The sequence below is a fragment of the Ursus americanus genome, chromosome 25 (genome assembly GCF_024610735.1).
Source record: "Ursus americanus isolate L20-20 chromosome 25, mUrsAme1.1.p, whole genome shotgun sequence".
Classification (NCBI taxonomy): domain Eukaryota; kingdom Metazoa; phylum Chordata; class Mammalia; order Carnivora; family Ursidae; genus Ursus; species Ursus americanus.
Window position 1 is genome coordinate 27,130,842 of NC_142151.1, and position 27,544 is coordinate 27,158,385.

A 27,544-nucleotide genomic window follows, 5' to 3' on the forward strand; every position below is an offset into this window, starting at 1 on the left:
TTTTACTTTTTAACTGTATAAATATAAATTGTCTGGAAACCGAGGTGGGAGGCGAAACCTTGAATACTGTTCTTTCCAATATGTTTCTAAGTTACTTGCAGCACTACACAGAACCACATTAGAATGCATTGACCATCAAAGGGAAAAACAAGTGGTCTAGATAGATACTTTAATCCACATTAGCTCCTTCAAAACAGCTTATATAGAGGGCAAACTAAACTGTCTGTCACAAGTCGACCCTTTAGAAGGAATAATGGGAATTGGACCAGCAGATGTTGAACCAAATAACTTAGATGTGGTTCACTTTGCATCTGGAGCTATTTGCATACAAAGCCAACAGGAAAGTTCAAACATTTTTCTCAAGACATTGGCAGAGAGAAACCTGGAAGACAGATGCCTTTTTGATTTCATGGTTCAGTTTTTCCATTCTCCATTCTCCTGGCCAGGAAAACCTAGGACAACAAATCGGTCATTTTATTAATATCCCATTACTCCTCTTGCTAACCCTGTTTTTCCAGTGGAATCTGTGTTACACATCTACAAGAGCTCAGAACCTGAGTCCACACATTTTTGTTTGAGAAAATATTGTTGTGATATTTTTCTTGAGATTAATCTGTGGTTTGCACGTAGTCATAGTAAACGTTAACTGAATTCATTGGTCTGATCTACATTTTAGGTACAATTTGAAGGTGACTTATATTCACATACTTGTATTATAATAGACAGTTGGGTCATGTTTAAAAACTTCCCCTCTCTTCATCTTTGTATCCACATTAGACATTTTTGCCAGGATTTCCATTGTTGTATAATAATTTGGTAGTATCTTTATACAGATTGTTTGAATGGGTGATTGCCAGATAGCTTCCTTTTGCTACTTTGCTTATTTTTTTCTTAACTCCCGGGTTATTAACTCGCTTTCTTTTATTCTGGGGCCAGTTTTTACAAATGATAACTAAGGTGATAGCTTCTATGAGGCTGTGAGTTATTACTATACATGTAATATTAGTTTTCAGTAATTTATGGCAGCTCCTGTCTTCATCAATGCATATAATAGGGAATATATCAGTGATATTTGTTATGACTTTGAAGATTGGGTTTGTTGCATAGGTTAGAGTCAAATAGCTCTGTGGAGTGAGGAGTACTGGCTGTGTAACTTCTCTGAAACTCAGTTATTTAATCTATAAATTGAAAAACTAGATGATATCTTAGCGTTCTTCCAGATTTTGAGTCTCAAGTCTATTTTTTATTTTTTTTTCTGTAAGATGAGTACCTTCTACTAGGTGAATCATGGTGCCTGGTTTTAACTGCATAGTCCAAGTGATACAGTACTAATCTAATAAATTATGTGCTCTATAAATACCTATAAACATGGAACAAACTATTAATACGAAGTACTATAATACTTAAGAGAAACTTGTTTTTTTCTATATAGTTTAATTACTATCAGTTACTATTTAAACTGATTCTTGTAATATTTTATGGTACAATCTTTATGCATTCTAATCCTGAACTTGCTTTTTAAAAAGACTGGTGTGATTTTTAGGATGTTATAGAATACATTAAATTTTTTTAAAATAGAGCTTTGTAGGGATTTTCTTGTATTATTGAAAAATGAATGTTTGGCAGCAAATCACTTTTCTATAAGATGAAGATAGTACTCTGACTCTTTGTCGTCCTAATCCTGAATTAGCCAAAAAAACTTTTTAAGCTCTGTTTGGCTCAATAACAGTAGGAATCATTGCTTAGGGTTCTTTTATCAATTAATAGATTTCTATTTAGCTATCCTTATGAGTTATATTTCTTCGGTCTCAGAAAATACAGTCTTTATTGTTTTTGACAGCTCGGCACACACATATGTGTAGTATAAAGGCATGAAAGAAATAGAAAATGGTATTAAAATTATACAGTGAAAATTTATTTTCTGTCTCAGTCCTGTAGTCCCACTCCCCTGTCATAACTTGTTTTACATTTTGTTTTGTAGCCCTTCAGATATTGTACAGGTGAACAAAAACATGAATGTGCCCTCTTCTTTTTGCACAAATGACCATGTCCTATATATACATACTAACACCTCTTGCTTTTTTTCCCCCACGGTAACTTGGAGATCTTTCCACAGGAGTACATACATGTCTTCCTAATTCATTTTAGTGATTGCATAGTACTCCTCTGCATGGATGTACCAGTATTCATGTAACCAGTCATTTTCCTCCCGGTTCCTTGCTGTTGTAAACAGCCCTGCAGTGAATATTTTTTTTTCTCCTGGACTTTTCTCATTGTTTTACTTTTGACATTCTCATTTCATATTTTAGACTTTAGAAGTATCCTTTTGTTGAGGTGTTTAAAGATTTGGATGCTGTACTGTGTTTCTATATTTTGGATTGTTTCTGGAGAGAGATCCTGACACAAATTCAGAAAAAGGGATGCAGTGCGTATTCTTGTATGTATTTTCAGGAAAGCTATTTTAATGTAGGTGATAATTTATATTGTTTCAGTGACTTAATGGGAAGGTTGTTTAAAATTACCATATAGTTTCCTACTAATATAATCATAGAGCATATTTGTTCTGTAACTCTAAATAATGTCAAATTTTATATTTATATGGTCACACATAAGTAAACATAGGCCATGTTGAAGGTGATGGTAATTTTATGAGTACATTGAAAATGAAATCTTTAGCAGACTGTGGACAAGTTAATGGTAGCATGGTAGGTTGAAATGCTCTTTAGTTGTCACGTTATATTTTTTATGTGTAAAATAATATTTATTGGAATAGCTCCAAATTAGAAACAACCCACATGTCAATCAAAAGTAGAAGGCTTAATATTTCGAGGGTATATTTATATAATAGAACACTTAAACATCTGGAAAATTAACAAACTTCAGCTACACATAACAACATAGAAGAATCTTGTGAACCTATATGCTGCTCTTATGGTATCTTTAAGGCATCAGTAAGAGGTCTCAGTTGACAAAGTTTTCTATAATTTCTGATCCTAGTTCTGGAATCTGTGACATCTAGAGCATCAGGCTCCTTTTGGAATCTGTAATTCTTCTTCATGAGAATGGGGGCTCTGTGTTTTGGCTAGAAAGCCAGGGCTAAGTCTGATTCCAAGTGAGCCCCATGTATGAATCTTCTAAAGTCATCATCCTGTTCACTCAGGATGGCATGGCGTAGGGACCAGGGAGTAGACCTTAGTTATAGGGGCTGTGGATGAATAGTGCAATGAGAGACGAGGGTAGATTTCAGTTTGACCTAAAGTCTCTGGTACAGAGATGAGAGGCCAAGGCCAGACCTGAGGCTAATAAAACTGCCTCTGTCACTCCTCCTTCTCCCCCTCTTTCCCTTTACCCCTAGATTCTTGTTTTGGACTCCTAGGCCTAGCTGTAGCTGGAGACAATAAGTTCTTCTACTTTGGGAGTTCTCAAGTAGCCATAGAGATGGGGCTTGCAGGAATATGAGACCGACAGGACAGTAGAACCAGCATAGCCCAAGTATCTGTGCACACTTGGTTTGATGTCTCTGGACTGGTGTCTCTCGTGAACGCTATTGTCACTAATGAGGATTTTAAATTAGCTTGCACCTTGTGCTCAGTCAGCTTGAGTTTTCTGGCCCTTCCTTCTTTGTTTTGAAGGTTGGGTATTTGATTTCCTCAAACAGTGTCTTTAACTCTTCGGTGCTGTTCTTTTCTGCAGACACTGCTTTCCTGGTGTTTCCTCTTTGGGGAGTACCATCATTTCTTGAGATTTTTGAGTCTTCTGATCCTTTTCTGCTCCTGTTCCCTCTTTGTGTTTCTCTATTCTGTGACCTGTCCGTCAGCCAATTCTGTAGGTTCCAAGTTTTGTCAAACATGGGGATCTTTTCACTCTGTCTTCTTCCCTTTTTACTACCCCAGTCAGAGCCACCATCATGTCTTTTCTAGATGACTTCAGCAGCTTTCCCCCCTGCAACCGTTCTTACTCTCTTTCTCCCTTTCTTTTAGTGATACCCAGAGGGTGAGGGCAGAGTGAATACTCAGTAAGTGCTGGTTATTGTGGAATTTCATTTTAAAGTGTAGAAGTGTTTGAGAGTTTTTCCTTTTTGTGGATTCCTGAATATCAAAGTATAGAACATTTGACTAAAATTTTGGAAGTTATAATTTTGACTGTGTGATATTCCTCTGAATATTTTGTTGTAATCGCTACATTGAGCACTAAAGGTTGTACTTATTATTAGGATGTTCTCTTGAATAAATCATGTAAACTAATTGCATTTATAAAGTCCTGCGTAATTTGGTCATTGCTGTTGTGCCTAATCAAAGTCTTTATTAATCCAACCTTGAGTTCTGTAATTAATTTACATTATTCTCTTGGCTTGTAGCAGTGTGTGTTAAAACTTTTCTTCACCATGAAAGCATTGCTTAGGTAAAGACAAAATTATTTTTAATAATTTCATTGTGAAAATTTTCTTCATTTAAATCGAAATTGAAAATCTTTTAAGGTTTGCTTTCTTGAATTGAATGTGATAAAGGCTAGTTTTATTGTGGACCCCCTTAGATGGATGGTTTTGGATAATGGATCTTTAATAATGGCCAAGTGATGTTAAAATAAACACAGAGAATGCTTAAAGTAGGTAGAAATTGGAACAGAAAGATTAGGGATATACTTTAGAACTGTGAATAGATAGTGGAAGTTTTACTTAATCTTAGTCCTGTAGAATTTTTGAAAGTCAGGTCAGCATGGCTATTTTGATCATTTTGTAACTGTCAAGTCTAAAGACAGAATACAGGAAAGTGGCTAAGAGGTGATTCAGCTAGCTTGGACAGAAATTTTAATTCAATTTGGCTGACCTAAGAGAGGTGACAAATGCTGTAATCAAATGTTACATGCAGTTTGGTTATTAAGGAACACTTTAGCCAATAAATCAGTTACTTTTCTTTTTCAACCATTCCCTTAAAGTTGTTGTGAACATACAGCAATTAGAACATAAGGAAATTTTTTTTTAAGATTTATTCATTTATTTTATATATATAGAGAGAGAGCGCACAGGAGCTTGGGATGGAGGGGCAGAGGGAGAAGAAAGAGAAACTCAAGCAGACTCTGGGCTGAGCAGGGAGCCCAGTGCAGGGCTGATTCCTAGACCCTAAGATCATGACCTGAGCTTAAGTCAGATGCTTCACCGACTAAGCCACCCAGGCGCCCTGTGAGGAAATTTTTGCTAATAGAATTGTTCAGTTGTCTAGTAAATAAACATTTATTGAACTTATCAATCCATTAGGTTCCTACGGGAGCAATATTAAAGTATTTTAAATCCTTGGTTCTGAATGACCTAAACACGAGTACTTTGCTTTGTTGCTTTATGTTTGATAAAATTTGTGAATTTTATTTCTCTTAAATTTTTAAAGATGGACAAGGTTTTCATTGTTTGTCATCCTGTTTGAAGTTAAGGGGTAAGACTATTGACTTTCTACCTTTTTTTTATTCATTTTTCCTCCCTATTCAATAAGTATTTATTATGTGCCAAATAGAGGAGAAACAATGGAGAACAAACAAATAGACAATGCTATGACTTTATTAAATTAACATTTTTTAAGTTGAGTACAGATGAGCTGTAGTTCAACAATAAACCGCAAAAGAAATAGAGAAGTGTTTGGGACGACTGGGTGGCTCAGTCGGTTAAGCAGCTGCCTTCGGCTCAGGTCATGATCCTGGGTTCATGACCTGAGCTGAAGGGAGAAAGAGAATCTTAAGCAGACTCCATGCTCAGCAAGGAGCCCGATGTGGGGCTGGATCTCCCAACCCTGAGATCATGACCTGAGCTGAAATCAAGAGTTGGAGGCTTAAATGACTGAGCCACCCAGGCACCCCATCTTACTGTTTTAAGTGTTAACTTGTGGCAGTGTTAACAGTCTTAATTTTATATTTATTCTATTTTTTTCTGATTTATTAGTTTATCTTTTATGATCATTTGTTCTATTTTTTGGGGTTTATTCTTCTGTTTTTCCTAATTCCTAAAAATTTGATGCTTGCCTCATTAATTTTAGCTTTTCTTTTCAAATATTAACATTCAAGACTATAATTTCCCCTCCAATTATTACATTAGCCACATCTTGCCAGTTTGGGTATTTAAAAAATCCTTCAATTATGAATATTTTCTAATATTCAGAATGAACTGATCCTTCAGTTATTTTAAAAATATTTATTAATTTCTAAGCATGGGGGTTTTCTAGTCTTTTATTGTTATTGTTTCTTAACTTGATTGCTCTATGGCTAGAGAAAGTAGTGTAATACAAAGTGTTTGTACTTTAATGAGGCTTTCTCTGGGGCAGAGTGCTATCTGAGGATGAACAGCATTGACATCCCCTGGGAGCTTGTTCAAACTGCAGAATCAGCTCTGCTCCTCACCTACCATTCCAGAATCTGCATTTTAACAAGATCCCCAGGTGATGCTTATGCACATTAGCATTTAGGAAGCATTGCTGCACTGGACCTGTATAGATACTAGTTTCACAATTGCAGAATATACATATTTTATATAAAATTAAATTATACAAATATTATAATCTCTTAGGATGGTGGAATTATAAACTTCTTGTTGAGGTCTTGTAACTTTTTGCTTTGTCTATCTTGAGATTACGTTACTAGGTACATTCATATATCCAATATCTTTTTGGTGTATTGAACTTTTTATCATTATGTAGTGATTTTTTTATATCTCTAGAATTGTTTTGTCCCCCAAACCCACTTTGTCCGATATAGATATAGAAGCTTTATTTGATTAGAATTCAACTGGTATTTCTTTTTCTATTCTTACATTTTTCAGCGTTTTTGTATCCTTATGTTTTTTAGATATATCATTCATAAAGAGCTCAAAGCCAGATTTTGTTTGTTTACCCAGTCTGACACAGTCCTTGTTTTTGGATTGGAATATTTGGTCCCTTTATGTTTTAATGTAATTACTGATGTCCGTATGTGGTTCTTTTTTTCCACTATTGTAGTTTTGGCTTTCTATTTGTACTGCCGTTTTCTGTTTCTTGTTCTTTTTTCTTTTTTACCTTTTTTGAATTGATTTTCTTATTTCCTTTTTCCCCTGCTCTTTCAGTTTGGAAATTATGAACTCTGCTTTGCTTCTTTTGGTGGTTTCTCTAGAAATGTTAACAAGCATTCTTAACTTACTAAAGCCTGAAGCAAATTAGTATCTTTATCTTCCTTTTGAAAAATATAAGGACAGTGGAACATCTGAACTTCAGTAATTATTCATTATACTATTGTTGGCAAGTATTTTTCATATATTTATTCCCCAGATTCTGCATATGTATATTTATATTAAATCTATCTATCTACATATAGGTAGAGAGATAGATGTATTTAATTCCACAAGGCATTGTTATTATCATTAGTGTTTTATGTAGACAAAGTATATTGACTTGATCTGCATATTTACCATTTTTTTCATTATTTCTTCTTGCAACTTAGACTCTGCATCACAAATCACGTTCCTTCTGCTTGAAGTTAATCTTTGGGAATTTTCCATAGACGGGGAACTTGGTGGCAAACTCTCAGTATATACTTGTTTGGAAATGCTTGTCCTTGTTCTGATTAGTGAAACTATCTACAGTCTACAGATTGCTACAGTCCGAGCAGTTACAGATACATCTTTCATTTGCACTACTTCTTTGTTCATTATTGCCTAAGCTGATGTAAAACCTACCCATGAGTTTATAATTTCTTTTTTCTTTCTCTTTCTCTCTCCCATCTTCCTCTTCCTCTGCCTCTCTCTCTTTTCCTTTCCCATTTTTTCCCCTTTTCTCTCCTCTTTTGATCTTTCTTCCCTTCTCTTCCTCTTCCTCTTCTTTTTCCATTCTCCTCTTCTTTCTCTTCTTCCCCTTGCCTTCTGTTCTCTCCTTTCCCTGATCCATTGTATTGTTAGATACAGGCTATTTTCTTTCTTGTGTTCAGGAATGGGTACATTATTTTGAATTCACTCTTAACAGGAGGATATAGTCCTTTGAGGTCCCAGATTTGTGGGAGAGGGCCCTTCAGTGGGCCCTGAACTTTACTTTTGTCCCCTGTGTCTCTGAGGTCTTGGAAACAAAGCTGAGGTTTACAAGTTTGGCAAAAGTCTCCAAGGCAAAAACTTGCTTATCTCTTTTTGTTACATAGTTTACTTGGTTTTTGCCTAAGTATTTCTGTTTTGCAAGATCCTCAGTTGATTTTTTAAAAAATATTACTCCATATTTTCAATTGCTTTCTGTGGATGGGTTAGCCAGGTACATAACCTCTTATACTTTTGGAAACAGAAGTTTTAGGATTTTTTTTTTTAATAAAAAAAAAACTTCTTTACCTATATATTCTGCTTCTTGATAGCTGGTTTTCATTAATTTACTTTAAAGTAAAAAAAAAAAATACTGACATGAAAAATTAAGCTTATAGGCTCTTGTTTGCTGGATTCTGATAATTACTATGTGTGTACTACAAATACATTGTCTATTTTAATGTACTTAGGTTTTGTACTGTCACTAATATATTTGCTGTGGCTTAATGAAATATGATGATGTCAAATGTGCTTATAGTAAAAGTCTTTTTTTCTTACATCCATGAAATATGTAAGTCATACATTTATATTCTTCATTATCTTTGAGAACATTTGGTATCTTTACACTGAATATTATACATACATAATTCTTATAGTTTTTGAGTTACATTTCTTCAGAAAGAAAAGGCATTGTTGTTGGTTATGGTAGTACTGTTTAGAGTTTAAATCTGATGTCATTTTGGATTCATTGGGTGTAAATCAAAAAAGTATATTTATTTCCTGGGTTCTTTTATGGTTAAAGTGAACTAAATAGACAATTATACTTCACAGTGTGTAACAAAAATAATTAGTTGTCTTTTTTCTCTCGATGGGAAGGATCTAAATAAGAAGAATTGTTTACTTCTGAAAAGTAGTTCAGACTTTATGTTTCTGCCCATGAAGCGGTAAACAGTTGGGCTCGATGGATAGTTGTAATTTTTGCCTTATTCAGAGTGCTTAGTCAGTCTCTTAGGTTTTTGAGTCTGAATTAGTCTCCCAGTTTCTTGGGGCAACTGAATTTTAAAGTCTTCATAGAAGCACAGTGTTTTTCTATGTCCGGAAGTATAAATGTTTAACTGGTTAAATTTAGTTTGGAAAAGCTCTTAATTGTTTTGCTTATTGCGAATATTAGTTAAGACTTCTTATAGATTACAAAAAAAATCTAATGTAATAGGATTCATACTGTAAACTTTTCTTCATTTGTTGAAATTTATGTATTTTATGGGTTAATATATAGTTACTACATAGGCAATTTAGAGAAATTTCACCTTTTTGATTTTAGATTTTTAATTTTATAATTATATTTACTTATCTGCTAAGATTTAGGGGAAATTAACTTTCAGAGATGTGCTATTAGTTTTCCTAAGAGCTAACTGAAGCCTTATTTCATTAGCCCATGCTTATAGTGATCTATTTACAGGTTTGGTTAAAAAATATAAACATTTTTACATAAAACTATGTAGTAAGGTGGACGTTAAAATTAAATGTTTTGGAACTGAAACGACCTTATGTTCAAATATACTTTAAGAAGAAAAAGCTACAAACTCATCTTTTTTAAAGTAATTAAACATTTAAGAGATTTATAAATGACTTATTGTGATAAAGGGAATTTCTAATATCATGAATTCTATAGATGCTATGCCAATTAAGTTACAGATTTTCTTTTCAGTGGGGTTAGTCATTTTTGGTGTATCAAATGCTTTGTCTTGAAATGGCGTTGGCTTTTGGTTAATCCAGTTGTTTAGCTTTAGCAAAAGCTGAATAAATTGCATTGGTTGGTACTGTTGGTCAATTCTTCTGTTTAGTGCATCAGCCACCCTGCCCCATCTTTGTTTTCACTTCTGTATCAAACTAATTCAGATTTATATCACATCTCATCTGAATTATTACAAATACTATCTTAACTGGCCCCTTTTCTCCTAATTCATCCTGTACATGGTTTCCAGAATAGTCTTTATATAATAGAGTTCAAAACCCGTAAGCTCTTTTATCTCACTTTCAAAATCCACTCTTATCTGTTGATAGCCTGTGTTGACTTTGCACTCACTGTTACCCTTGACATACCAGTGGTCCAGTAAAACTGAAATTACTCGCTCTTCCCAGCAAATTTTTCCCAGTGGGTTCCTGACTCTCTGCTTCTTAGTTTTCCTTTTGTTCTCCAGCTGAAATAGTCTCCATTGCTTCAAGTCAAACCCTTCTTTCAAGGTTTGGTTTAAATGTCTCTTTCTCCACTGAGCTTTCCTCAGTCACTTTTTCAACCCCCTCAATTCCCGCCAAATATGGAAATGAGTTTTCTATTAGGTACTGTTTTGTTTTACCTGTGGCATTTTATACTGTCAGCTGCCCTCTTTTAGGTTGATGGTTATGACAGTGCATACCTCTGTTTTTTTTCCTACTTCTCTAATTCTTCCTTTTGCATTCTTCACTTTACTATCATCCTTTTTCTCCCTTTCTCTTAAAAATCGTTGTTTACTAGTGTTTTGTCCTTGACCCTTTTCTTTTTTCACTGGTGAAATCTTTTATTTGAGTATTTTTAGATTCATGCTTTTACTTTGGCCCTTCTTTAGAGCTTCAGACTTAAATTTTCAACTGCCCTCTGGCTCTTTCTATCTGGCTGGTTCCTTAAGTAAGTTAAAGTCAACATAACTAAAACTTACCTCCTTTCCTACTGCTTTCAAACTTGCACTCTTCTAATATTTCTTTTCTCACTTAATAAAATCACCATTCAACCAGGTGTACTAGCCAGATAACTGTTATTCTTAAGTCTCTCTCTCTTTTTCTAAATTTGTTACAGCTAGTTGACTGGGACCTTTGTAATTACCGTATTTCTTTTGAGCTTGTTACTTTTCAGTTATGCTGTAGAACTTGCTGTCCCTGAAACGCATTCTGCAGTTTAGTGTCTCCAACTCTGTTTTTTTTTTTTTTTTTCTTTGAGCGTAGTTGACACATAGTGTTCATATGCTCTTCCCTTTGCCTAGAAAGTACTAATACGAAGCTCTGTGACCTTGGCCAAGTTAAAGTATCCTTTCCAGTACTTGTTTGCTCGTCTATAAAATAGTAATAATACCTGCTCAGAAGAAGTATTCTGAAGATTAAGTGTGAATACACACACATGCATATACACGTATATTATATAACCTACATTGTTTCATGGAAATTAATGTTTGTTTATTGGCAATGATATGTCTCTGTAGGGTAAAATAAACTTTTTTTTGTTGTATACTGGGTGGGGACACTTTATTTATTTAAAAGATTTATTTATTTATTTTAGAGACAGAGGAGCGGGGAGGGGCAGAGGAAGAGGGAGATGGAAGCAGACTCTGTTGAGCACAGAGCCTGAGGTGGGGCTCAATCTCACAATCCTGAGATCGTGAACTGAGCCAAAATCAAGAGTCGGGTGCTTAACTGACTGAGACCGCCAGGTGCGCTGAGACATTATAGAGGCACATTTTGATAATTTCTCTTTTTTAGAAGTAGTCAAGCTGCATGTTATTGTTTCAATTGTTTGTTTCTTTCCAAGATTACTATTGTTAATAGATTAAAGTCTTTACCATCTTTAGATTCATATAATCTATAGGTTGCCCACTGTTTTCACTCAGATGTCTCTTAGACATTCTGAATTAACATGTCCTTCTCAAAAGATACATCTTTTGGATTAGACTTTCTGGTTTTCTTTCCCTGGAAACATGATGAAGTGGAATGTCATCCTTGTTACCAGGCAGTAGTGCTCATGGATAAAAAATGACCCTGATAAATTAATTATGTCTTGTCTAGGACCTCTGTGAATGAGCTGTATACACTTGGTTGGAAGGCATAGTTTGGGACTTTCTTTCTTGTAACTAAATATGTCTGTTTTGAGACCCTGGTAGCAGTGTCCATAAGGTTGTTTTAAGAGATACCGACTCTAAAGGAGCTTGTAGCTGGCTTCTAAGCCAAGATGGGCCTCATCCTCACCTGTGAGGATCTTCTCTACTTGCACATGAGCTGGGACTTGGGTTGAGGGAAGAGACTAAGCCCTTTTATTGCTGTTAAAACTTTTCTTATGAAAGAGAAACTTTTGACATTGTTTTATGCTGTGTTTCTATCCTATATATTATAAATGAATCTGATACCCCTTTTGGTCCAGGGTAGTTTTAAGAGTCCAAGTGTCCAGGTGGAAATAAAAGACCTTCATGTGGATATTGCGAAGTCCAGATCTGAACTCCTCCTTTTTCTCCCCTAACCTTTTCCACCAGCAGCCTTTCCCATTTTAGTTATTGACAGCCGCATCCTTTCATTCGCTTAATCAAAATGCTGGAGTCATCCTTGATTCTACTTTTTCCTCTTTTATGCTACATCCAGTCTGTCAGGGAATCTTGTTACCTATCCTTTCAAAATACATACCGTGTTTTGTCACTTTTTAGAGCTTCCACACTTATCATCCTGGTTTGAGTCACCGTTATCTCTTGACTGGTTTACTGAAAAACCGTGCTAAACAGATTATATCTTCTGCCCTTGCCTACTACAGTCTATTCTCAGCATAGCTAACCCTTTAATTCATAGGTCATCTCTCCTCATAGTTTTCAATTAGCTAACAGATGTCTTGTCCCAAACCTTTTCTTTCTTTCTCTCTTTCTTTCTCCCTCCCTTTTTTTTTCTTTTGGTGGTAGCAAATTTATTTCTGATGCAGGGATTTCTCCCAAAATTTTTGGGTATTTTAGGGTATTTTCTAAGCACATATTTGTTGCTATATGTGGAATACTAAAACTTTGTTTTCTTGGTAAAAATATACCTTACTCAGATAGCTTTTGAGGATGCCTTGATGCAGATTAGGTTTTCTGGACTTTTCTAACACTCCCTGCTTTTACCCTTTGTCATTATACCTTTTTGTACTTAATGTCTATCTATAGAAATAGTGATTGTCAGTCAGTTTTTCCTCATCCCTGCAAACAGAAGAGATAAACCTTGCATCTTAGGTTCTTCATTTATAAATGGTAGTTTTGGTAAGGATCAAATTGGTTGACACACATGAGTTATTTTTTATAATGTCTGGTGCAAACTATATATTCAGTCAGTGGTGGTTCTCTCTCCTTTCTTCATTTCACATAGCTTAACAGAAATTTGAGCTATTCTTTTTGGTTATATAGAAAAAAAAGTTTTCAAATAACACTATGCATTTTGAACACTGAGCAGAGGTTTCAAGGTTAGCAGATTCTAGCCCTGTTTACTGACCTTCAGCTGTTTTACATTTTACAGCTCTTTATGTGTTGTAGTAACTGATGAATATGAATATTCTGTGATGTCTAGTGCAGTTTTGATTGACTTCCTTCTCTCCTTTGGGAAAAAAGACTAATTTCACTCCCATTACAATTCATTTTAACATTCCTTACTCACCATAAATTTGTGCTATTTTGACTTTTTCTTCAGCTGATTATAACATTTGCCTGGTTGTCTCATTGTATGAATAGAATAAAATCTTTCCCATGTATTCCCTTTATATCTCTACGAGAATTGAATTTTACCCTTTATTGGGATAATACCCTTTTACGTTATACTTAAAATATTTCCAAGAAATGTTTAAATAAGTTCTCTAGAGTAAATTGGTTTATTAAACACCATTTATGTGTGGCACACTGGTTTTTTATTTTAATGCTCCAACAGTGATACTAACTCTGCAGACAATGGGAGGTCTTTCCATAATATCTAACCACTAAGTACTCTGGATAAGGACTTATTTATTTATTTTCTATTATTTTAATACTACTGTGAGATTCTCAGGGTAAATTTTCTAATGTAAAAGATTGCAGATCTTTCACCGTCATGATTTTAATTGTAACTCTACAATTGTATTTTGAGTAAGTGAATTAGGTGAATAAAGGAGTCCTGAAAAGAGCACAAGCACTTTTTTCCCTTAAGTATCTCATCATGTTGTAATGAGTTTAAAAAGTTGTATATGTATAATTGGCATTAAGCATATTGTGCCAGGTGCATGCACAACATAATAATTTGATATTTATATGCAAACACACCTTGGAGATACAGTGGATTCAGTTCCAGACCACCACAATAAAGTGGATACTGTAATAAAGAGTCAAATGAATTTTTTGGTTTGCCAGTGCATATAAAAGTTATGTTTGTACTATACTGTACTCTGTTAAGTGTGCAATTGCATTATGTCTAAGAAATGTACATACCTTAATTAATAAATCTTTAATGCTAAAAAATGCTAACCATCATTTGAGCTTTCAGCTGATCATATTTCATTGTTTTGCTAGTAGAAGGTTTTGCCTCAGTGTTCACGGCTGATGACTGATCAGGGTTTTAGTTGCTGAAGGTTGGGATGGCTGTGGCAATTTCTTAAAATAATGTAACAATAAAGTTTGCTGCATCAATTGATTCTTCATTTCAAGAACCAATTCTTTGTAGCATGCAGGGCTGTTTGATAGCATTTTACTCAAAGAACTTTTTTCAGAATTGGAGTCAGTCCTTTCAGACCCTGCTACTGATTTATCAGCTAAATTGATGTAATATTCTAAATCCTTTCTTGTCATTTCAACAGTTTTCACAGTATTTCATCAGAAGTAAATTCCATCTTAAAAAACCACTTCCTGTGCTCATCAGTAAGAAACAACTCCTCATTCATTCAAGTTTTATCATGAGATTGGAGAAATTCAGTCACAGCTTCAGGCTCCACTTCTAATTCTAATTTTCTGGCTATTCCCTCCAGACCTACAGTTACTTCCTCCACTGAAATCTTGAACCCCTCACAGTCATCCATGAGGGTTAGAATCAATTTCTTCCAAACTATTAATGTTGATATTTTGACCTCTTCCCATGGATCACAAATGGCATTTGAAATGGTCAGTCCTTTCCAGAACGTTTTCAATTAGCTCTGCCCAGATCCATCAGAGGAATCACTATCTGTGGCAACTGTAGCCTTATGCAGTGTATTTCTTAAATAAGAAGACTGGAAAGTCAAAATTACTCCTTGATCCATGGGCTGCAGAACGGATATTGCTGGCAGGCATGAATACAGCATGAATCTCATTGTACAAGTCTATCAAAGTTCTTGGCTGACGAGATCCATTGTCAATGAGCAGTAATATTTTGAAAGGAATCTTTTTTTTCTGAGCAGTAGGTCTCCACAGTGGGCTCTAAATATTCAGTAAACCATGTTCTAAACAGACATGCTGTCATCTAGGCTTTGTTGTTTCATTGATAGAATAGCCTGCAGGGAGAGTAGATTTAGCATAATTCTTAAGGGCCCTAGGATTTTTGGAATGGTAAATGGGCATTGGCTTCAAGTCACCAGCTGCATTAGCTCCTGATAGGACAGTCAGCCTGTCCTTTGAAGCTTTGAAGCCTGGCGTGGACTTCTCTCTAGCTATGAAAGTCCCAGATGGCATCCCTTCCAATAGAAGGCTGTTTCATCTACAATGAAAATCTCTTGTTTAGTATAGCCACTTTCATTCATTATCTTACCAAATCTTCTGGGTAACCTGCTGCAGCTTCTACATCAACACTTGCTGCTTTACTTTGCACTTTCATATCAGGGAAATGGCTGCTTTTTTTTTTTTTTTAAGATTTTATTTATTTATTTGACACAGAGAGAGACAGCCAGTGAGAGAGGGAACACAGGCAGGGGGAGCGGGAGAGGAAGAAGCAGGCTCCCAGTGGAGGAGCCTGATGTGGGGCTCGATCCCAGGACTCCGGGATCACGCCCTGAGCTGAAGGTAGACACTTAACAACTGAGCCACCCAGACGCCCTGGAAATGCCTTCTTCCCTGAAACTTCATGAACTGACCTCTGCTAGCTTCACACTTTTCTTCTGCAACTTTTTCACTTCTCTCATCCTACAGAGAATTGAAAAGTTAGGGCCCTGCTCTGGATTAGACTTTGGCTTAAGGGAATGTTGTGATTGGTTTGATCTTCTCCCCAGACCACTACAGCTTTTCCCATTTCAGCAATAAGGCTGTTTTGCTTTCTTATCACTCATGCGTTCATGCTAAAGCACTTAATTTCCTTTAAGAAAATTTTTCTTTGCATTTACAACTTGGTTAATTATTTGGTGCAAGAAGCCTAGCTTTCAGCCTGTCTCAGCTTTCGACATGCCTTCCTAAGCTTAATCACTTCTAGCTTTCTGTTTAAGGTGAGAGATGTACAACTGTTCCTTTCGCTTGAACACTTAGAGGTCATTGTAGGGTTATTAATTGGCCAGCTTTCAGTATTGTTGTGTCTCAGGGAATAGGGAGGCCTGAGGCGAGGGAGAAAGATGGGGGACTGGCTGGTTGGTGAAGCAGTCAGAACATACAACATTTATCAATTAAATTTGTTGTCTCATATGGGCATGATTTGTGGTGCTCCAAAACAATTACAGTGGTAACACTGCAGATCACTGACCACAGATGACTATGACAAATATAATAATGAAAAAGTTTAAACATTGTGAGAATTACCGAAATGTATCACAGAGACATGAAATGAGTGAATGCTGTTGGGAAATGGCATCCATAGACATGCTTGCTTCAGTGATGCCATGGACCTTTAATTTGTAAGAAATGCAGTTATCAGCAAAGTGAAATAAAGCAAAGCTCAATAAAATGAGGTATTCCTGAGTATTGCAGAATGATCACTATATTTAGTTAACATTCATATATGATTACTTATTTTTTTTACTGATGATGAATATTTTTTTAAGATCTATTAGCAACTTGCAAATGTGCAATTCGGTATTATTAGTCACTGTGCTGTACATGACATCCCTATGATTTATTTTTTTTTGTAACTGGAAATTTGTACCTTTTCACTTTACCCCCCACCCCTGGCAGCCACCATTTGTTCTCTGTATCTATTAACTTTTTTGTTTTTTCCTTTTCACGTACATGTGAAATCATATGGTATTGACATTCTCTGTCTAGTTATTTTACTTAGCATAATGTCCTCAAGATTCATCCATGTTGTCACAAAAGGCAAGATTTCCTTCATTTTTATGGGTGGATAATATTGCCTTATATATGTACACGAACACACACACATATACACACACACACATCACATTTTCTTTATCCATTCATCCTTTCATCCATTGACAGACATTTAGATTGTTTCCATATCCTGGCTATTGTAAATAATGTTGCAGTGAACATGGGGGTGCATATATCTTTTCAAATGAGTATTTTGTGTTTTTTGGATAAATACCCAGAAGTGGATTTGCTGGGTCATGTGGTAGTTCTGTTTTTAATGTTTTTGGGAACCTCCCTACTGTTTTCCATAGGAGGTGTATCAATTTACATTCCTGCTAGCAGTGCCCAAGGGTTCCCTTTTGTTCATACTTACCAACACTTGTTATTTCTTATCTTTTTGGTAATAGCCATTCTAATATTACTGCTTATTCGAGGCATGAAGTGATACATCACTGTGGTTTACATTTGCATTTCCAGTGTTGAGTACCTTTGATCTCTGTTGGGCAGCTGTATATTTCCTTTGGAAAAATGTATATTCAGATTCTCTGTCCATTTTAAAATGGGTGGTTTGGTTTTTTTCCTGTTGAGTTGTAGGAGTTCTTTATATTTTTTGGTTATTACCCCTTATCAGATACATGATTTGCAAATATTTTCTCCCATTTGGTAGGTTGTCTTGTGATTTTGTTGATGGTTTTCCTTGCTGTACAGAAGCTTTGTAGGTTAGTCTCACTTGTTTATTTTTGCTTTTGTTGCCTTTGCTTTTGGTTTCTAAAAGAAGCTCTTAAGGACCCAGCTTCCATAGACTGGGAAGCCAAAAACTTCCTCATCATATCAGTTTAATATATTGCTTTAACTTAAGTCGTGATTTGTTTTTTCCCTCCTCTTTGGAAATTGTTTAGAATTTTTTGCCTATGTTTGGTCACCTTGTGTGAGCACAAGTTGAAAGAAAAAAAAATCTCAGTAACTTGGCTTAAAGATATATTTATGGTTCTGAGATATTTCTTCCATGTTTTTCAGTTATTAGAGTCATTAGATAATTCTGTCTTCATTTTGTTAGTGTGTTTCTGTTTTTATTTTTATTTATTTCTTGGATGCTGTGGGATTTTCTTCCTGCAATGATAATGAAGAAGTAGGGGGGATTTAAATAGATTATTTTTCGATTTCCCTGGTCAAAAAATTGTATTTATGTGGTATGAATTTGTGTTGACCATTCTATTGATGGATTATGAGGATTCTGTCTCTGTATCTCACTTTTATAAGTTAAAACATAGTTTTTTTAGTCATCTGCATAATTCTTAAAGTTACTTATTACGATTTGCGATATATGGTGTTGCCAAAATAGCTCTTAGGAACACACCATTATTCCTCAAAGAGGCAAGGAGAGGTGGAGCCTGTATTTATAGGATACTCTGGAGACTAATTAAAAATGACTAAATTGGTAGGAATGTAATCAATTATGTAATCCCTCTTTTATTAAGAAATGACCATTCCTTTTCCTTGTGTTCCTGTATCTTAGCCTTTTGTAAGCTATTATATTTTTCTCCTTAAGTGTCTGACCTAGATATCCTTGGTAATATCTTGCAGTCCATTAAATAATAAATCAAGGGACATTTCTTGGAGAGAACCTTCTTGGATAGAGGTAGTACTTTTCTAAACACTGATTTAATCCTGTTTTCTGCCACTTAGAAAAAGCCAACCTATCCACTTATTTTATATTTGCTAACAAACCTTCATATTTAGATATACTATTTAGATCTTTCTTAATTTTTGCATAATTTTTGTTTTCCATAACTGAGTGATTTCTTTACATGAGTGAAGTTCAAAGTCTCAGCAATGAGCCCTGAACCAGAAGTAGGGGGTTCATACATAAACTTGAAAATAAATTAGGATATCAGAGGATTTCAGTGAGATGACAGTTTATAAAAGGTAATCACCAGCCTCTGTGAGATGAAAAGATGTTGAAAAGGAGGGGCTTGGGTTGGATAAAAGAATGTCTGAATGAAAATTAAGGTCCGAAAATATTTTTTAAGTTAAAAGTTGTAAAAAGGTTTATCATTTTATTGGTGTTCTCCTTGTGAATTATTAACCATCAGCGGAGATTAACAGATTTCTTTGGGTATAGTTAAAAGTGCGTGAGTATTTACACCTGTTTTTTGTTTAGACTTTACAAGAGTTATTATGCTTATGTAAACAAAACAGAGTTGACCACAGGCAAAATTACTGGAAAAAAATTGCATACTATTTGGAAACTTGGTCTTCCTTTGCTTATGCAGTGTTCTGACGTAGAGGGCTTTTTTGTGTTTTAGAAGAGGTCTGTCAATGAAAAATGATATGCCCAGTGACTTTGCTGGTTACCGTTACAAAGTGAAAGATGCAGAACTGCCATTCACTGCACTTTTGATTAGCTTTATAGCTATAGAAGAGTGTATGTATTGCAATTCTCTGTTTTAGAAAACCAAGGATTTCACATCGAAAATGAAGCAAGTTGTGTCTGTACTCTTGCTTAGGATTTAAAAGCAAGCAAACAAATACCCAAAGAAACAAAATTTTGTAGATTTCTACTTAAAAAAAATTCGACTTTTTATGTGGAAAATGGTGCTGTTGGGTGCACTAGATCTTTGAAAGATTTTCGACATGAAGCCTGATACTAGTCAGCTTTTTGTAGACCAAAGAATACTGTAGCAGTTTGAAACTTTAAGAGTTGTATTTTCTTGGCTAGTTGAGAGGATAATTATATCTTACATATTGGAATTTTTGTCAATTTTTTTTTTTTTTTGGTATCTGGAATCGAGTTATGGCTAAAAAGCCCTTTCTTACACCCCAGGTAAAGAAGAACTTACTCATAGTTTCTCTTAATACTTATATGGTCTCATTTTTTAAATATTTGGATCTCTAATTAATTTATACAACATTATTTATAATGTTTTATTATAATTATTTCTTAGAAATTCTTTCACATGTTGATAGGGGGACATTTAAATTATGTTGTGGATAGGTGGTAATGGAACAGGTGAAGATTCCTGAATAAGCTTGTTTTGAATGTTGACATTCAATGATATCATTGTCAAATTGATATCATTGACATTCAGTGATATCATATGTCAAACGATAATTTCAGTGGCAACTTCCATTTACTGAATATTTACCATGTACCTATCTGGTACAATGAAGTGAGTATATACATTATCTGAGTTAAGCTCTATAGCTTTGTTTCGAGCTACACATTATTTCCCCATTTTCAGAAGAAGAAACAATGGCTTAGAGGGGTTAATGTAAGTTGTCCAAGGCTGCATAATGAATAAACTGTTATTGTTTAAATTTGAATCCATTTTTTGACTCCACAGCTATGACTTTTACTTAAACAGTATATTATGAGGTCACAGAGGTATTGAACAGTATGGCATAATTAGAACTGTTCGTAACACAGTATGACTGGAGTGAGGTTGGCACTTAATGGTATCATTTCTGGCTTGGGCAAATAGTTCTTTGAGGTACTGTTAACTAAGATGGAAAACATGAAGCAAAGCAGCTTTATGTAAGATAATGGGTAAGTTTGACTTAGCTACTGGACAGGTAAATGGAACTGTCTGATAGTTGAGTATATGGATCTGGAGGTCTGCATGTGGTTTGTGCTTAGAGATATGAATTTATGTGTCATTAGCTTACAGGTCATAATCCAAATAATGGGTTTTCAAAGTGGTAATAATGTGAACATTGGGAAGGTTGGAGGGTATAGGGAACAATGAAACTTAAGATTGAGTGGAGAAAGAATCTGAAAGGAAACAAGGACAAAATAGTCCAACTATTAGGAGGAAATCTAGGAGATAATGGTATTTCAGGTGCCAAAGGAAGAAGTTCAGGAACAGGGAGGGTCACTAGTAGCAAGTGCTCCTGAGAACTCAAGAATGATCAAGTAAACAGTATTCATTTGATTAATAGTAGGTGAAAGAAAAATTAGTATCTTAAATGATGGGTCCAGTAGAGTGATGAGGGGTGGGAGAGGAAGAAAAAAAAATGGAAACAAATCATTTGGAGACAAGAAATTTGGTTATAAAGGGAAGGTGTGATAGGGTGTTGGTAGCTGGTGTAAATGTGAAGTTGTGTCACAAGTGTGAGGTCCCCCCTTCCTACTTTCCTCCCTCAACGTCTCCCTTTCTCTTCCCCTTATGTGTTTCTTTCCTTTCTTTCCTCCCACATTCCCTCCCTCCCGTTATTCTAGCTACTTTTCCTTCTTTTCCTGATGTGATACACCTGACCATTTAATGTTATAGGATGGGAATTTAACTTGGGACAATATGATGTCTTAGATTATGGCTATAAATATGAGTGACCTAATGAGGTGTTAAAATGTTCAGGTATTAGATCAGAATGGTATTTTTTTTAAAGATTTTTATTTATTTGAGAGAGAGAGAGTGAGAGAGAACATATAGGCAAGGAGAGGGGCAGAGGGAGAGGGAGAAGCAGACTCCCCGCTGAGCAGGGAGCCCAATGCGGGGCTCAATCCCAGCACCCTGGGATCATGACCCGAGCCGAAGGCATATGCTCAACTGACTGAGCCACCCAGGCACCCCAGATCAGAATGATATTTTTAAGAGTTTCTTGAACCCAGGATCATAGTCACACACACCCTGTATGGTCAGAAATAAACATAATTGTCCAACAAATTTTAATGATCTTTGAAATAATAATGAAAATGATATCAGCGCAGTGCTAAACATTTTATATATTTTAGTCAATTTAAGTCTCATCAGCAACTCTATGCCGATTTTAAAGGCAAGAAAACAAAAGGAAGTTAAACTTGCCAGTTGTTTTACACCTGGTATGACAATATCGTTCTAGAGTCTATGCTGTTAATTACAGGGCTGTATTCCCTCTTACTGTACTATAGTACTTATTTTCATGCCTTTAAAAGTTCATTAGGAATATTTTTATTATAAATTATAATTCAGAATTAGAAGTTAGACTATTTTGACATTTTAGAGAAATATGTTAGCATACAGAATAGTGAAGATTAGAAAAAATAATTTCTGGAAAAGATATATCAAGTACAAACATGAATTGAAATTCCAGTTTTCTGTATTTTAGTTAAAATAGTGAAATGCCTGTGGGACAAGGTAGAATACCTTGTCCAGTGTGGCACACAGTATCTTAAAAACTCAGTATTGCGACATAATAATAGTGTATGTAGGATAATTGAATGATCCCATACGGTGCCAATTAGAAATTGATATATTCCTTAGTTTTTAAATACCTAATGACCTTAAAAATGTCTTTCTTTAGGGAAAAATGCAATTTCCATTGTGAGCTGCCTTCCAGAATTTATGGTAGAACTTCGCTGACGTTGCTACTGATGCCAATGTGGAATAAAGGTCTTTATAATTTAGAAAGTCAAAACATATAAATGGATTACTGCTAAGAACGATTTAGTTACTCTCCTTAAACTTTAAAACACATAATTCAAATACATTTGATTTTTTAGAAAGAGTTTTGAAAATATAGTAATAATACATATAATCTTTTTATTTTGCCCTTATCAGTATTTTTGTCTTATTTCATCTTGGCAGTCAGCTTTCTTTTCATGACCTTTGTATTTGAACCTAATCAAAATCTAATAATATTTTGTTGTCAGACTAATTACAGGATTCTACTTCAACATTACTTTTTTATGGAAACAATTCAGTGAACTAAAATTGATTTTAACATGAAAGTTCTTTTGCCTGTTATAAAAGTAGTTAACACAGAGGCAGTTGGGTTAGCTATTTTATTGTATTTTATTTTTTTAAAGATTTTATTTATTTATTTGAGAGAGAGAGAGAGCAAGCGTGGTTGGGGGGGTAGGGACAGAAGGAGAAGGAGAGAGAGAATTTCAAGCAGACTACCTGCAGAGCGCTGAACTGGATCTGGGGGTTGATCTCACAACCCTGAGATCATGATCCTAGCTGAAATCAAGAGTCAGACAGTTAACTGATAGAGCCACCCAGGCGCCCTGGATTAGCTGTTTTAAAGTAACTATTCTTCCTCTTAGCTCAGGTTATTATAATACATATTTAATTGATTTGACTTGCCTACTGGGTCATAAGGTTACTGAGTACATGAATGCATCTGTCTTGCTCACTTTATCTTCTTCAGGCTTAGTGCTTGTGCTGGGCATTAGTAGGCATGCTAGTGCTTTTTCTTAACTGAATAGATGGATAATATATTTGAATACTTTCAGTTGGAAATGCACTGCTTATGGTAATGTGTTATGTAAACACTAAGACATTATTAAATTGTTTCATTGCCTGGGTCTCATGTGGAAATGTCATATTAAATTTAGAAATACTAGTTTTAGATTTTAGATAATGGTCCCTGAGGAATGGTCATAGAATATTCATTTTATTTCATTGCTTTTGCTTCCCTTACCCTTTTCCCCTCCCTTCTCTCTGCTGTTTTTCTTCCTTTCGACCTGTTCTTGACTTTCTTTTGGATAATCCTTTATTTATTTATTTATTTATTTATTTATTCATTTATTTATTCATTCATTTGTTTATCTATTTATCTATTTATGTATTTTTATTTGTTTGTTTGTTTGTTTGTTTGTTTATTTATTTATTTTTAGTATCTGGAGTCCATCTTTCTCCAACTTCTCCTGAGATTATACTGGACCATGACCACTCTACTTCAGTTGGCTGCCTCTCTTCTGAGCCCATCATTTCATCACCAGAGAATACACACGCAGAAAACAGCATTGTCACTCAAACTGTTCCTAAAGCACAGGTAAAGGCAAGTGTATTTTTATAAGGAGTTTACATACTTAAAACAATTATAGGCTCGTTTAAATGAAGCTTTTCTGATTTTTTTTTTTTTACTTATTTTTCTGAAAAATATTTTTGTAGATATTTTAACTTTGAGGCTAATATCTAGAATTGAAAAAACTGAATAATATGTTTGTTTTGTGGCATAACTGCAAAGTATTTAAGTAGCCATAGTTACCAAATTACAGTTAAAATTATCATTTATTAAAATTGACTTTGGTTTGCATTTCAAATTTTCAAAACATCAAAAGAAAAAATAATAACAAAAAAATAATTATTTATCTTTTCAGGGAAGCTTACCCTATTTTTTTTTTAGGTATTGGAGTGTTCATTTCAATTTTAGAGTAAAAACCAAAAAGATAGTAGTCATAGGGTTTATTCTTTCAAATATTTGTTGATCCAGGCATTGGCCTAGATGGTGCAATTAGTCCAGATATCCAAAGTACAGTACACAAATCTTGAGTCACCTGTTACCTTTACTAGAGAGGATTGATGATCAATTAGTGGTTATTAATACATTTCAAATCTGATTTACAATTTAAAAAATATACAAATTCTGGATGTTTGTATAAATTTAAGAACTGATGAGTATCAGATGTGTCTATACTTAATTATATGCTTTCAAGCATAAGAAAATGTTTTAAGTTTTTTAGTGCTTTGCTTGCAAAATAATAAATGCTTTAGACTTTAGAGGGAATTTTGTTTCTTAGCTGCACAGATCAGGTTGTTGTAACAGTTTGAGGTCTTCTGTTGATTTACTTAAAGGGTGAAATAATTTCAGAACCTTTGCTACAACTTAATTTCCAAATGTGGTTTCTGGTGCCCTTTGGATGTTTTCATTATTGGTACAGTGTAAACTTTCCCCTCTTGTGTATTTTTTTTTTTTTAATGTGGTTTAGATTCAGCAATCAACACACACTCATCTGGATATCTCACTTTTTCCATTGGGTTTAAATGATGAGAAAAGTAATGGAACAATTGCTCTTGTGGATGATTCTGAGGATCCTGGAGCCAATGTATCAAACATACAGCTTCAGCAGAAAATTTCAAGTCTGGAGATGAAACTCAAAGTTTCTGAAGAAGAAAAACAGAGAATTAAAAAGGTATATTTACATTTGCCTAAAAAATAAATGTTTGAATTGCATAGACTCAAAATTTGATATAATCCCAATCTCTGATTAAAAACTCATGAGTGGAAGGAGATGCTGTCTTCCTTGGCTATAGATTTAAATTAGTTTTAAGAGTTTATCACTTAGAAGTCTTTGATAAGCAACGGCTAGTCTTAGATACGTACTTTTAAAGATATGAATATTTCCTACCAAATTTTTTTCCTCTAATGCTCTTCTTCCGATTTATTTTTATTTACTTTGATATGTAGAGATGGTTTGTGCTGATTGCAGTTAGTTTCGATGCTATTCATTTATTGGTGTGAATAATTTTAGTGGTGTATCAGTGTTAACACAGGTCTGGAAATGAGAGTGGGGCATACAATCTGTAATAATGTTGAGCTTTAAACCATACTTCCTGTAAGTTCTTTCCTTACCGAATATTTTCTGGTGTGTTCATTGAAAAAACTGAATATATTTGATGCCATTAAATATTATAAAATCTATGCTTGGATTTTTCTTTTAGGATGTGGAATCATTGATGGAGAAGCATAGTGTCTTAGAAAAAGATTTCCTTAAGGAAAAAGAGCAAGAGGCCATTTCTTTTCAAGATAGATACAAAGAACTTCAGGTAAACCCCATGAATTTAAAATTTAATATGTGGGCCTTTTTGTGGAAGCATGTAATATAATTTCAAAAGTGTTTAATAAATACTTTGTGAAGGATCAGATGTTTTCTTCAATATGTAAAATGTTGACCAACAATGGATGAAATTAATGATAAATGCCGTTTTGAAAAGTGTGTATCTGTGAGAAGCAATGAGGGTTAGTTGAGACTCAGTTTGGTGAAAGATATTGTTTCTAATGGATAAAACTTAGAAATTGATACTCTGATTTTTCTTACTGTGATTACATTTGAAGAGTTTGGAGTACTGTAACTTCCAAAGTGAGATATTTAACCTTTTTTATAAATTGTAATCAATGTCTTCTCCTCTTCTCCCTGAATTTCCTTAATAAACTTGTTTCTTCTGCAGTCTTTCCCATCCCAATAAATGGCAGCTCTGTATTTCCACTTGCTAAGGCTGATACCCACGTTTATCCCATGTCTGTTCCTTTATCACAGCTTGTTAGCTCTACCTTCAAAATGTCCAGCTTTTGATTGTTTGTCCTTAGGGTCACTGCTACCCCCCCATTCTAAGCCATCCTTATTTCTCCCTTGGAATACTAAAGGATCTTCTAACTAATCTTTTTGCTTCTGTCATTGCCCACTTACAGACCATTCTCCCCATCGCAGCTACTGTGATCTAATACTTAAAGCTGATCATGTCCTTTCTCTGCTCTGAAACCTTCATGGCTTCTCATCTCACCCAAATTAAAAGCCAAGTAAGTCCTTAAGATGGTTTGCAAGGCACTGCATTCTCTTTTATCCCCTCTCCCCATCGTTTCCCTGCCTTTTCTCCTCAGTCATTTTGCCTTATCCCTGTCTGGAACACTCTTCCCTCAATTCTCTGCATGGTTTCTTTTTTATATCATTCAAATCCCTGTGCAAATATCACCTTATCAGAGAAGACCTTTCCAGACAATGCTGACATCCCTGTCAACCTTCCTATACTCTGTTTTGTTTTTCTCCATAGCACTTTTTACATCTGACAAACTATATATTTACTTGTTTTTTTGTCTAGATTGGTTTAATGGTCTCCTAAGTGGGCTTCTAACCTCTACCCTTGCTCTTCTCCCTAATGAGTTTTTATTTCAGCAGGTAATGTTTTTAAAAATGTAAATCAAATCATTTCCCGACCTCAATTCTCGGTCTCCTTCCAATGTAAATCTTCTGACTTCTCCAATTTTTCCAGCTATTTACTTACACCAAACGTCTTACTTAATAAGGTCCAGGTGAATGCGTTGAGTCTGTCTCAGGGAGGGCATTCCTTGGCTGTTGGAGTGGTGAGTGGAGGGAGATGGTTTGTGATTCATTCACAGTCTCTCTGACTGGAATGCTCTTCTATCTGCAAAGGACTGTCAAAAAAGAACAAAGCGGGGCGCCTGGGTGACGCAGTCATTAAGCGTCTGCCTTCGGCTCAGGGCATGATCCCAGTGTTCTGGGATTGAGCCCCACATCAGGCTTCTCTGCTGGGAGCTTGCTTCTTCCTATCCCACTCCCCCTGCTTGTGTTCCCTCTCTCGCTGGCTGTCTCTCTCTGTCAAAATAAATAAATAAAATCTTTAAAAAAAAAAAAAAGAAAAAGAAAAGAAAAAAGAAAGACTTGAAAATAAGGGAATGGGTGAGCTGTGTTTTTTCAGTGTCTTATGGGGATATTGTTTAATAGACTTTGGATTATTCAGGAGAATGTACTTTATTTTACTCACTGTTTGCTATTGGTTGTAAGTCTCAGATATATTGACATTACATGTTAATTATTTTTTTTCCCAGAAGAGACATTAAGTCATTTCTGTTAGAAAAGATAACCTCAGAAATACTCTTTATTGCCCTGTAGGACATTGGCCAGTTTTGTCTCCAACCTCGTGCTCTTTGTTTAACACACCATTATTTAAATTTTATATATATATATATATATGATATATATCATATATATATATATATATGTATGCATCTTCAAATGCTCTTTAAACCAGTCTTAACATCTGCTTCCTTC

General features: G+C 34.9%; 1 protein-coding gene across 8 annotated transcripts in view; it reads left to right on the plus strand.

Moving 5' to 3' along the window:
* CCDC91 (coiled-coil domain containing 91) overlaps window positions 1-27,544 on the plus strand; it is a 311,062-nt gene that overhangs the window by 79,642 nt on the left and 203,876 nt on the right. For 6 of the 8 annotated variants that reach the window (XR_015721662.1, XM_045811835.2, XM_087855733.1 and 3 more), the window contains exons 4-6: window positions 23,591-23,748; window positions 24,686-24,889; window positions 25,419-25,523. Coding sequence is in view for 7 of the 8 variants with exons in the window: in XM_045811835.2 (XP_045667791.1) it covers window positions 23,591-23,748; window positions 24,686-24,889; window positions 25,419-25,523 (467 nt within the window). In the remaining variant the exon portion in view is untranslated. Of the gene's footprint in view, window positions 1-22,272; window positions 22,362-23,590; window positions 23,749-24,685; window positions 24,890-25,418; window positions 25,524-27,544 lie in introns of all 8 variants that reach the window. The other 2 variants (XM_045811832.2, XM_045811837.2) reach the window with 1 other exon arrangement.